The sequence below is a fragment of the Scyliorhinus canicula genome, chromosome 2 (assembly GCF_902713615.1).
Source record: "Scyliorhinus canicula chromosome 2, sScyCan1.1, whole genome shotgun sequence".
Lineage (NCBI taxonomy): Eukaryota > Metazoa > Chordata > Chondrichthyes > Carcharhiniformes > Scyliorhinidae > Scyliorhinus > Scyliorhinus canicula.
Genome location: NC_052147.1, coordinates 62,909,605 through 62,922,946, shown reverse-complemented (window position 1 = coordinate 62,922,946; position 13,342 = coordinate 62,909,605). Strand labels below are relative to the sequence as shown.

The following is a 13,342-nucleotide window of genomic DNA, read 5'->3' as shown; positions in this document are numbered from 1 at the left end:
GAAGTCCCAAAAGACGTGCTGTTATGTAATTTGGACATTCTGAATTTACATTAACACTGCAATGAAGTTACTGTGAAAAGCCCCTCATCACCACATTCCGGCACCTGTTTGGGTACAGAGGGAGAATTCAGAATGCCACGCAGACACAGAGAGAACGTGCAGACTCCACAGAGGCAGTGATCCAAGCCGGGAATCAAACCTGGGTCCCTGGAGCTATGAAGCAAAGGTGCTACTGTGCTGTCCCAAACAACTTTAGCTGCTTCATTGATTACTTTTACTTGAGGTTGGAGATATTTGTTGCAATGTTTTTTCCATTTACATTTCTGCATAAATGCAGCAGCTCTTACCCACATGTGGCAAGACATGGACAACTTCAGGGTGTGGGCTGATCAGTGGTGTGTAATATTTGTTTCAAGTGCCAGACAATGACCATTGCTGACACTCCCCCAGTCATCAACATCCTGTGGGTCACCAGTGATCTGAGACGTAATTGAACCGGATACAAATCCTGTGGCTTCAAGAGGTCTCTTCTGCCGCAAGTGAATCCCCTCCACTCCCAAAGCCGATCCACCCTCTACAAGGCACAAGTTTGGGGTGTAATGTAATACACCCACTTGCCTGGATGAGTGCAGCTGCAATGGTTCGGAAACTCTACAGCAACTAGCTTGAATAGCACCTCTTGCCACCATAAACATTCACTCCCTCCATCACCTTTGCAGTGACTGTGACAAATTGTCATTGTGGCCTCAAAGCATAGTCCAAACTTGTGTTCTCAGTACTGCCAAAAGCATACAAGGGCAGCAGGCACATGGGCTTGTTTGGGTCACAATCCTGGATTATTCCAAATGCAACAGTTCAAGAAAGTGTTTCACCACCACCTTCTGAAGAGCAGTAAGGACAGCCTTACAAGCAACTCAGAAGAATAGAGATAGATGGGTGACGGTGAGAGGGGCTGGGAGGAAGCAGTCAGTACAGGGATCCCCTGTGGTCGTTGCCCTTAGTAACAAGTATACCGCTTTGGATACTGTTGGGACGACGACTTACCAGGGGTAAGCCATGGGGTACAGGTCTCTGGCACAGCGTCTGTCCCTGTTACTCAGAAGGGAAGGGGGGGAAGAGTAGAGCATTAGTCAATGGAGACTCCATAGTTAGAGGGATAGATAGGAGATTCTGTGGGAACGAGCGAGACTCGCGGTTGGTGTTGCCTCCTAGGTGCCAGGGTCCGTGATGTCTTGGATCGTGTTTTCGGGATCCTTAAGGGGGAGGGGGAGCAGCCTCAAGTCGTGGTCCACATAGGTAGGAAAAGGGATAGGGATGTAAGGCAGGAATTCAGGGAGCTAGGGTGGAAACTTAGATTTAGGACAAAGAGAGTTATTATCTCTGGGTTGTTACCCGTGCCACGTGCTAGCGAGACGAGGAATAGGGAGAGAGAGCAGTTGAACATGTGGCTGCAGGGTTGGTGCAGGAGGGTGGGTTTCAGATTCCTGGATAATTGGGGCTCATTCTGGTGTAGGTAGGACCTCTACAAACGGGATGGTCTACACCTGGACCAGAGGGGTACCAATATCCGGGGGGGGGGGAATTTGCCAATGCACTTCGGGAGGATTTAAACTAGCTCAGCAGGGGATTGGGAACCTGAATTGTAGCTCCAGTATACAGCAGGTTGAGAGTAGTGAGGTCATGAGTAAGGTTTCAAAGTTGCAGGAGTGTACCGGCAGGCAGGAAGGTGGTTTAAAATGGGTCTTCAATGCCAGAAGCATCCGGAATAAGGTGGGTGAACTTGCGGCATGGGTTGGTACCTGGGACCTCGCTGTTGTGGCCATTTCGGAGACATGGATCGAGCAGGGACAGGAATGGATGTTGCAGGTGCCTGGGTTCAGATATTTCCGTAAGCTCAGGGAATGTGGTAAAAGAGGGGGATGGGTGGCATTATTAGTCAAGGACAGTATTACGGTGGCAGAAAGGAAGTTTGATGAGGACACGTCCACTGAGGTAGTATGGGCTGAGGTCAGAAACAGGAAAGGAGAGGTCACCCCGTTAGGGGTTTTCTATAGGCCTCCAAAAAGTTCCAGAGATGTAGAGGAAAGGATTGCAAAGATGATTCTGGATAGGAGCGAAAGCAACAGGGTAGTTATGGGGGACTTTAACTTTCCAAATATTGACTGGAAACACTATAGTTCGAGTACTTTAGATGGGAGCGTTTTTGTCCAATGTGTGCAGGAGGGTTTCCTGACACAGTATGTAGATAGGACAACGAGAGGCAAGGCCCTATTGGATTTGGAGGTACGTGAGCACTTTGGTAATAGTGACCACAATTCGATTACGCTTACTTTAGTGATGGAAAGGGATAGGTATATACCGCAGGGCAAGAGTTATATCTGGGGGAAAGGCAATTATGATGCGATGAGGCAAGACTTGGGATGTATGGGATGGAGTGGAAAACTGCAGGGGATGGACACAATGGAAATGTGGAGCTTGTTCAAGGAACAGCTACTGCGTGTCCTTGATAAGTATGTACCTGTCAGGCAGGGAGGAAGTGGTCGAGCGAGGGAACCGTGGTTTACTTAAGCAGTTGAAACGCTTGTCAAGAGGAAGAAGGAGGCTTATGTGAAGATGAGACATGAAGGTTCAGTTAGGGCGCTCGAGAGTTACAAGTTAGCTAGGAAGGACCTAAAGAGAGAGCTAGGAGGGGACATGAGAGGTCTTTGGCAGGTAGGATCAAGGATAACCCGAAAGATTTCTATAGATATGTCAGGAATAAAAGAAAGACAAGGGTAAGAGTAGGGCCAGTCAAGGACAGTAGTGGAAAGTTGTGCGTAGAATCTGAGGAGATAGGAGAGGTGCTAAATGAATATTTTTCGTCAGTATTCACACAGGAAAAAAAACAATGTTGTCGAGGAGAATATGGAGATTCAGGCTACTAGATTAGAAGGGCTTGAGATTCATAAAGAGGTGTTAGCAATTCTGGAAAGTGTGAAAATAGATACGTCCCCTGGGCCGGATGAGATTTATCCTAGGATTCTCTGGGAAGTTAGGGAGGAGATTGCTGAGCCTTTGGCTTTGATCTTTAAGTCATCTTTGTCTACAGGAAAGCAAATGTTGTCCCCTTGTTCAAGAAGGTGAGTAGAGACAACCCCGGTAACTATAGACCAGTGAGCCTTACTTCTGTTGTGGCAAAGTCTTAGAAAGGTTTATAAGAGATAGTCAACACGGTTTTGTGAATGGTAGGTCATGCCTCACAAACCTTATTGAGTTATTTGAGAAGGTGACCAAACAGGTGGATGAGGATAAAGCAGTTGATGTGTGTATGTGGATTTCAGCAAAGCGGTTTGATAAGGTTCCCCACAGTAGGCTATTGCAGAAAATATGGAGGCATGGGATTCAGGGTGATTTAGCAGTTTGGATCAGAAATTGGCTAGCTGGAAGACGACAAAGGGTGGTGGTTGATGGGAAATGTTCAGACTGGAGTCCAGGTGTACCACAAAGATCTGTTTTGGGGCCATTGCTGTTTGTCATTTTTATAAATGACCTGGAGGAGGGCGTAGAAGGATGGGTGAGTAAATTTGCAGATGACACTAAAGTCGGTGGAGTTGTGGACAGTGTGGAAGGATGTTACAAGTTACAGAGGGACATAGATAAGTTGCAGCGCTGGGCTGAGAGGTGGCAAATTGAGTTTAATGCAGAAAAGTGTGAGGTGATTCATTTTGGAAGGAATAACAGGAAGACAGAGTACTGGGCTAATGGAAAGATTCTTGGTAGTGTGGATGAGCAGAGATATCTCGGTGTCCATGTACATAGATCCCTGAAAGTTGCCACCCAGGTTGAGAGGGATGTTAAGAAGGCGTACGGTGTGTTAGCTTTTATTGGTAGAGGGATTGAGTTTCGGAGCCATGAGGTCATGTTGCAGTTGTACAAAACTCTGGTGCGGCCGCATTTGGAGTATCGCCTGCAATTCTGGTCGCCGCAATATAGGAAGGATGTCAAAGCATTGGAAAGGGTGCAGAGGAGATTTACCAGAATGTTGCCTGGTATGGAGGGAAGATCTTATGAGGAAAGACTGAAGGACTTGAGGCTGTTTTCGTTAGAGAGAAGAAGGTTGAGGTGACTTAATTGAGGCATACAAGATGATCAGAGAATTAGATAGGGTGGACAGTGAGAGCCTTTTTTCTCGGATGGTGATGTCTAGCACGAGGGGAGATAGATATAGGACAGATGTCAGAGGTAGGTTCTTTACTCAGAGTAGTAAGGGCGTGGAATGCCCTGCCTGCAACAGTAGTGGACTTGCCAACACTAAGGGTATTCAAATAGTCATTGGATAGACATCTGGACGATAAGGGAATAGTGTAGAAGGGCTTTAGAGGGGTTTCACAGGTCGGCGCAACATCGAGGGCCGAAGGGCCTGTACTGCGCTGTAATGTTCTATGTTCAACCCAAATCCTATGCATGAATGTGCATAAAAACAGCACTTCAAAGCAGTTAAAATGTTTTCCTCCACATCCCCTTAAAAAAAATCTTCTGAAAGAGGGAGTGCAGCAAAGGTTTATCAGACTGATTCCAGGGATGGCTGGACTGTCATTTGAGGAGAGATTGACTAGGTTGGGATTGTTCTCGCCGGAGTTCCGAAGAATGAAGGGGGGGGGGGGGACAGGACTGGCAGCTAAATATTCCAGAATATAGGTGTTGAAGGCGAGACAGGGAGGAAGGTAAAAGAGGTGGGGAAGTTGCAATAGTGCTTAGAGAACATATTACAGCTGTACGGAGGGAGGATACCATGGAAGAATCTAGTAAAGGGGCACTGTGGGTAGAGCTCAGAAACAGTAAGGAAGCAGTCACTATGAAGGGATGTACTACAGGCCACACAACAGCCCACTGGAAGTTGAACAGATCGGTAAGCAGATTCTGGATAGATATAGAAATAATAGGGTTGTTTTAGTGGGAGTCTTTAATTTTCCTGATATTGATTAGAAATCCCTTAAGGCTAGGGGTCTGTATGGTGAGGAATTTGTTAAGTCTGTCCAAGAAGATTTTTTGGAACAATATGTGGACAGTCTGACTAGAGAGGGGGCTTTATTGGATCCAGTACTAGGGAACGGGCCCGGCCAGGTCATCAAAGTTGCAGTGGGAGAACATGTGGCGAACGGTGACCACAATTCCGTAAGCTTTCGGATACTCATGGAAAAGGACGAGTGTTGACCTCGGGTTAAGGTGCTAAATTTGGGGAAGGCTAACTACAACCAGATTAGGAGGCTAAATTCACATTTGGCATGTGGGAATCTTTTAAGGAACAGTTGATGAGAGTGCAGGACAGGCATGTGCTGGTAAAAAGGAAAGAAAGGAAAGGCAGAATTCGGGAACCATGGATAACCAGGGCAATTGAGAATCTTGTCAAAAAGATGCATATGTGAGGTACGGGCAACTAAAAACAGATAAAGCACTTGAGGAATACAAGATAAGTAGAAAAGAGCTCAAGCAGGGAATTAGTAGGGCAAAAGGGGTCACAAAATATCCTTGGCAGACAGGATTAAGGAGAATCCCAAAGCATTTTATACATATATTAAGAACAAGAGGGTAGAGAAGAGTTGGTCCACTCAAGGACTGAGGGAAATGGTGTAGAACCAGAGAAAGTACGTGAGGTCCTTAATGATTATTTTCCATTGGTATGGTCATGGGAGAGTCCCTTTAAGAAAGGTTTTTGTCTTATCACATGGCTTCAGTGATGTCAGTGTGGGGTGGAGCTGGGCTGTGGCTCTGAGTTTTTACTGGTTTTGTACTGCACAGGTTGATAAAGAAGTGCCTATCGGGATTTTAAAAGCTGTTTCCAGATTACTTGATAACTTAAAAGTGATAACAGTTTTCGGGAAGGAAATAGGTGTATCCATACCAAGTCTTAAAGATAGAGTGCCGTGTGTTGGGTCACACCTTTGAAAAGGGGTGTTTGGTCAATGGGATCTTGTTATTAAATTGAAACAGCTAAAAGGGGAAAGTTATTAAGGGTGATACATAATTACTGTAGCTGTGTGGGGTGTTTATGTTTGTAATTGATTTTAAAAATGCTTACTGTGTATTTAGAAAAATGTTAACTAAATTTGTCGAATAAAACTTATTTTTGATTAAAAGTGTTTAAGGCCTCTGTAATAACACCTGAAAGGCAGGCCCTTGTGCTCATTGTAACCTAACTCCATGATATACTTTCTAAACCCTGCCCCATAACAGTATTTCAATGGGGAGGGACCTGTTGATTGGTGGTGTCTCAGGCACACTTTAGAACAGGTCGTTATTACGAGGGAGGAAGTGTAGGCAAATCCCCAGGACCAGGTGGCATCTATCCCAGATTATTGAAGGAGCTGGGCCTCTGACAGAAATCTTTGTCCTCAATGGCCACAGGTGAGATCCCAGAGGATTGGAGGATAGCAATATTGTACCGTTATTTAAGAAGGGTTGCAAGGATAATCCGGGTAATTATAGGCTTTGAGTTTGAACTGGTTTTGTACTGCACAGTGATAGTGAAATTGTTGGAAAGGATTCTCAGAGATAGGATCGATGCACATTTGGAAGTGAATGGTCTTATTAGCGACAGACAGCCTGGTTTTGTACGAGGGAGGTCATGTCTCACTAATTTGATTGAATTTTTTGAGGTGACGAGGGAAGGGCTGTGGATGTTGTCTACATGCACCTCAGTACTAGACAAGGTCCCTCATGGCAGGCTGGTGCAAATGATTAAACGGGGTCGGGGGTGAACTAGCTGGATGGATCCAGAACTGGCTTGGCCATAGAAGACCCAGGGTAGCAGTGGACGGGTGTTGTTCTGAATGGAGGTCTGTAACTAGTGGTTAGGGATCTCTAATATATATTACAAAGACCAGAGGTCCCAGTAATGACTTGGAAGAAAATGTAGAGGGTCTGATTAGCAAGTTTGTGGATGATACTAAGATTGCAGGAGTTGCGGATAGTGATAAAGATTGTCAGAGAATACAACAGGATATAGATATAGGCTGCAAAATTGGGCAGAAAATGGCAGATGGACTTTAAGTCTGACAAATGTGAGGTGATGCATTTTGGTAGATCCAATTCAGGTGGGAGCTATAAAATAAATGGCAGAACCATCAGGAGCATAGACACACAGATCTGGGCGTTCAGGTCCAAGAAAGCATATGCCATACTTGCCTTCATAGGACGGGGTATCGAGTTACAAAGCTCAAATTGTGTTCAAATTATATAGAATGTTGGTTAGACCACATTTGGAATACAGTGTCCAATTCTGGTCACCACACTACCAGAAGGATGTGGAGGCTTTGGAGAGTACAGAAAGGTTTACTAGGATGATATGGAGGGTATTGGCCATGAGAGATTGAACAAACTGGGGGGTGACCTGATAGAAGTTTATAAAACTATTAGATAGGGTGAACAGTTGGAGGCTTTTTCCCAGGGCAGCACAAGGTCAAGGGGGGGGGGGGGGGGGGGGGGGGGGGGTGTAGTTTGGGCTGTGGTGGTCTGGAATGCACTGCCAAGCAAGGTGGTTGAGGAAGATAAGTTAGCGACCTTTTAAGACTTATCTGGATAAGCACATGAATAGATGAGATGTAGAAGGATATAGGCGGTTGTCTAGATAGGACACATGATCAGCGCAGGCTTGGAGGGCTGAAGGGCCTGTTCCTGTGCTGTTTTGTTCTTTGTTCTATCTCGAGACTTAAAATTCTGACTAGACAAGTTAGATGCAGGGAAGGTGTTTCCGATGGTGGGTGTGTCAAGAACCAGGGGTCACTGTCTGAGGATTCAGGGTGAAACATATCACTACAGTAAGTTGATGCTAAAATATTGAATATATTTGAGGCGAATGGGATCAAAGGTTATGGGGAGAAAGCAGGATTAGGCTATGGATTAGGATGATCGGCCATGATCGTGAGAAATGGCGAAGCAGGCTTGAAGGGCCAAAAGATATCCTCCAGCTCTATGGAATCTTTTTTCAGGAATCTATATAGTTAGTGTTCAAGGACTGGCTCACCTCGAGATCACATTAAGCTTGGCCACAGTAATTGTAACAACTGCTCCCTCACTCCAGAGAAAATGCACTGCTTTTTAATAAAGTTGATGTAAGAAATAATTTAGTCAATAGGTAAGATTTTTATTTTGGTCGCTGTCAGCATTTCATCTTTTAACCATGTGAAGTTGTCTTCAGATCCATTTTCAAAAGTATTTTGTAAAGATCAAATTTACAGACATTAGAAAACTAGCTTAACTTGATACTGTATCACTTAACAATACAAAGGAAAAGGGAGGAGAAGTGAAGTTTAGTTTCAAACAGTACTGTATATTTTAAAAACTAATTACATGTTGTCTTCATCAGATTCATCTTCCTCAAGCGATTCCTGAGAAAGAAAATAAGTGTGGTGAGGAAAATGCATTATGCAAAGCACAAATCATAAAAGTTGCATTGAAATTTAAGATTGTTACAATTGCATTTTACTTTGGCATATTTTTCTGCTTCCTCTTTGATATCTTTAGGTACAAGTTCATGTCTGCCTTTTGTAACTGTAAAAAAAAAACATTGAATTATAATAAAAGTATCAAGAAGTCCATATCTTTCAGTCTTTTTTTTTTTGCCTCCCATCTCTAGATGCCTAACATGTAAATAGATGTACTGCTGGGGTTTACCAAGCCTGAATGTTGAGGACAACGGTCAGAGTGGGACCAAGGTGGAGAATTAAAATGATAGGTGACCAAGAAGCTCAGTCATGCTTTAGAAATGGACAGAGATTTTCTGCAAAGCAATCACCCAACTCACACTTTATTTCCCCACATCCTGAGGAGCAATTACAGCATAATAAACTGAAAGTCACTTGGAAGGAGGTGGTAAAAGGACAGGTGTTGCATCTCATTGGCCTGCATGGAAAAAGCATGGTAAGAAAGGGAGGGGTACTGCAGATGACTGAGGAGCGGACCAAAATTTCATAAAGAGGATGATCCCTTAAGAATGGGATGGGAAGATCTATTTTATGGTGGCATCAGGTTGCAAGATGGAGAATGATTCATTGAATACAGAGGCAGGTGGGGTGCAAAGTGCGGCCAAGAGAAACCCTCTTGTGGTTCTGGGAGGAGGTGAGAGCAGAAATGCATGAAATATTGTGGCCCTGTCAATCATGATTATGGGGGAAATCAAAGAAGCACTTGAACAGGCCCTTCCGTACCGGTCATGATACCACCCTTGGCCAAAACCCTGAACACTCCTTAGTGCCGTATCCCTCTATACCCATCCTATCCATCTATTTGTCAAGATGCCTTTTGAATGTGTTAATGTATGCCTCGCACATCTTCTCTAAACTTTGCCCTATGGACCTTAAACCTGAACCCACCTGGTGACTAACCCCTCCACCCCAGGAAAGAGTGCCTGCTCATCCACTGTATCCATGCCCCTCAAACTTGTAGACCTCAATGAGGTCACCCCTCAACCTCCATTCTAATGAAAATAGTTTGAGTCTATTCGGCCTCTCCACATAGCTGACACCCCCCCCAGACCAGGCAACACCCTGGTCACCCTCTCCAAAATCCTTCTGGGATTGTGGCGACCAGAATTGTGCACAATATTCCAAGTGCAGCCTTACCAAGGTTCTGTTCAACTGCAAAAATAATCTATTATTGTCACAAGTAGGCTCACATTAACACTAATGAAGTTTCTGTGGAAATTCCCTCGTTTCCACACGCCGGCGCCTGTTCGGGTACACGGAGGGAGATTTCAGAATGTCCAAAAACCAGAGCACCGGAGGAAACCCACACAGACACGGGGAGAAAGTGAAGACTCTACACATGCACAGACAGTGACCCAAGCCAGGTATCGAACCTGGCGCTGTGAAGTAACATTGCTAACCACTGGCTACCATGCCACCCATGACTTGCCAGTTTTTATATTCTATGCCCCACCCAATGAAGGCATGCATTCCGTATGATTTCTAGACTACCTTGTCCACTTGTGTTGCCACTTTCAAAGACCTGTACGCCCAGATCTGACTTTCAATATTCCGAAGGGTTTTGTTCTTTACTGTATATTTCCTCTCTAAGTTAAACCTACCAAAATGCATTAGCTCACATTTGTCTGGATTGAACTTCATTTGCCATTTCTCTGCCCAAGTCTCCAACCTATGTCCTGCTGTATCCTCTGACAATCCGCACACTATCTGCCATTCCACCAACCTTGGTGTCATCTGCGAACTTGCTAATCGGACCGGCTACATTTTCCTCCAAATCGTTTATGTACACTACAAACATCATAGGCTCCAGCACAGATCCCTGTGGAACACCACTAGTCGCAACCTTCCATTCAGAAAAACACCCTTCACCTGCTACCCTGAGCCAGTTCTGTATCCATCTTGCCACCTCTGATCCTGTGACTTCACCTTTTGTACCAGTCTGCCATGAGGCACCTTGTCAAAGGCTTTACTGAAGTCCACGTAAAAAACATCCACCACCCTATAGGGCTTGTTTAACTCTGAGCTAGACAGCTGGTTTGTGATGCAGAACAAGGCCAGCAGCGCGGGTTCAATTCCTGTACTAGCTTACCAGAACAGGCACCGGAATGTGGCGACTAGGGCCTTTTCACAGTAACTTCATCCTTGTGACAATGAAAGATTATTATATCATCTTTGTCACCTCTTCCAAAAACTCGATCAAGTTAGTGAGGCACGACCTCCCCTTCACAAAATCATGCTATCTATCGCTAATGAGTCCATTTGTATCTAAATGGGTATATATCCTGTCCCTGAGAATAACCCAATAATTTGGCTACTACCGACGTAGGCTCACCAGCCTATAGTTTCCTGGATTATCCCTGCTATCTTTATTAAACAGCAGTATCACATTAGCTATTCTCCACTCCTCTGAGATCTCACCTGCAGCCAATGAGGATACAAAGATGTCAGTCAAGGCCTCAGCAATTTCCTCCCTTGCTTCCCTCAGTATTCTGGGGTAAATCTCATCCGGCTCAGGAGACTTATCTACCTTAATGTCTTATAAAACACACAATACCTCCTTTTCGATGTCAACATGACCCAGACTGTCCACACACCCTATCCAAGAATCATCTTCCACAAAGTCCTTTTCTTTGGTGAATACTGATGCAAAGTACTCATTTAGTACCTCGCCCATTTCCTCAGTTGAACAAGCAGGAAGACATATCAAAAGCACTGGAATGAAAGTTGTATCATCAGAATGAATTCAAAACAAAACTGGGCGAATGAAACAGAGTCCTTACAGGCTACGAGGAAGTGTAGTCAAGCTTTGACAAAGGGTCATCTGGACTCAAAACGTTTGCCCTTTTCTCTCCCTCCAGTTGCTGCCAGACCTGCTGAGATTTTCTAGCATTTTATCCTTGTGTAGTTAAGTTAGCTTCCTGATCTTTCAACCATGCTTTTCATTAAGGCATAGCTTTTACAGTTCCATACAGTTGAGTTTGAAAAATTCCAGACCCTTCACGCTTGTACCAATGAGCCAGTTGTCTGATGAATTAACAGCAGTTTGGAATACTGTGGGGCTGTCTATCTCATCAGGTTACACAGTCTGCCAGAAAAGTGCGCCAACATTTTGAACTCTCAGCCCCTTGTTTGCAGCCTCAGTTGAGTACATGTTAGGCCTAATTTGTTTTGATATCAAAAGTTGATTGAAATACGGATTCAAAATGCAAATTTGGGGATTGTAACATCATCTTTACATGTGGTGTTGATTAAACAGTACTGCATAGGAATATGCAACATACAGAAGTCAGCAGAAATGTTAACTTATTTCCCCCAACAAAGGTATTTTTAAACTGACGTGCAGTCAAAATTACTAATGTTATTGTTAAAGAATGAGTGGTTTGTCAAAATAACAATGTCACTACACATAGAATAGAATTTTTAAAAGAAAATACATTACTTTCTCCAACCCAGCTTAGCTCCAACTCAAAGGATTTATCCTTTACTTCGTCGTGGACTATGTAGATTCTGAAGGTAAAATAGTAAATAGTTTAAAATTTGTACAAAATTTCAAAGATATTGTAAGAGGGGACAGGCACAGAGAATTCTGAAAAATTAACTACAGTAGAATGTTTTTTAAAAACCTTAGATTGTTCCAGACTTCAATTAAGTAAAATGTTTTTCACCAGTCTTCATCAGCCAATCTATATTTAGAACTAATATTACACTTGTGTATTATATAAATAAAATTTTATTTGTAGGGACATACAATTAGGAGAATACAGCTACAACAGAATCCCCTTCTATTTCCTCCTTATGGAAGGGGACTTTCCTAATAATATACCATTGATTGACACATTTGTAAATAGATTAGTAACTGCTCCATCTGGTGGCCCAGCTGAGAATAAACGATAGCAATATTCATTTTGATTTACTATCAACTGATTAACTCAGCACTAAAAGTAAAATTATTCCACTTGTACCATTACATGTAATTCGCACTAGTCTAAGTACATCAGGCTGGCAACAACCTCATCTTAAAGCTTGAATTTTTATACTGGCTTTTGCGAAAGCCAAGTAATATAATTTTTATTGTCACAAGTTGGCTTACATCAACACAGCAATGAAGTTACTGTGAAAAGCCCCTAGTCGCCACATTCCAGCACCTGTTCGGGTACACCGAGGGAGAATTCAGAATGTTCAAATTATCTAACAGCTCGTCTTTTGGGAATTGTGGGCGGAAACCGGAGCACCATGCAGCACAGACAGTAACCTAAGCGGGAATCGAACCTGGGACCCTGGAACTGTGAAGCCACAGTGCTAACCCCTGTGCTACCGTGCTGCCCATTTCTAAGCAGGTTGTACAGGCAATTAACTCACTGACTGTAAAATCATTGAGCTCGAAAACACAATAAATATGCCCAGGGCAGCATTGGTAACCAGTTTTAACCCACTCGAATAGTTCTACAATTTAACATCAAATACTAGACAGCTAACACGCTCCTCTGTCTTTATTTTTAAAATCATATTTTACACTTATCTTTTGGCTGCACAGTACATATTACCTCCTATTACCCTATCGTTTTCTAAATAAATTGTATCCGAGAGACAAAGTGAGCAATGGAACAACAAATAAGCACCACCAGGTGCAAAGCAAATATCTATTCTTATTCTGTATCAAACCCCAACACATATATCCAACAGTACAAAATTTTAATTCCCCACATAGCCATTCTACGCCCAAGACTAATTTGAATGTTTTTCAAGTGTACACGCAAAGGAATGGGTTAGGCAATTTTGGAACTAATTTCACAAAGGATCTGTACATTCCTGCAGAAACAGTAAGTAGTGTTGCCTTCAGCCGGAGCTGGATTAAAATCTCGGCCCCATAGATGATACTT

The 13,342-nt window shown here is 43.6% G+C and overlaps 2 protein-coding genes across 2 annotated transcripts in view; one reads left to right on the top strand and one right to left on the bottom strand.

The window, feature by feature from the left end:
• The window catches only part of LOC119954595 (F-box/WD repeat-containing protein 7-like), a 233,011-nt gene that overhangs the window by 65,813 nt on the left and 153,856 nt on the right, over positions 1–13,342 (top strand). The gene's annotated exons all lie outside the window — the stretch shown is intronic.
• The window catches only part of psma3 (proteasome 20S subunit alpha 3), a 38,810-nt gene continuing 33,569 nt past the window's right edge, over positions 8,102–13,342 (bottom strand). Inside the window, exons 9-11 of the mRNA XM_038779973.1 lie at positions 11,902–11,969; positions 8,465–8,529; positions 8,102–8,366 (exon numbers count right to left, since the gene is read on the bottom strand). Of these exons, the coding sequence (XP_038635901.1) occupies positions 8,325–8,366; positions 8,465–8,529; positions 11,902–11,969 (175 nt within the window). The 3' untranslated portion in view covers positions 8,102–8,324. The remainder of the gene's footprint in view (positions 8,367–8,464; positions 8,530–11,901; positions 11,970–13,342) is intronic.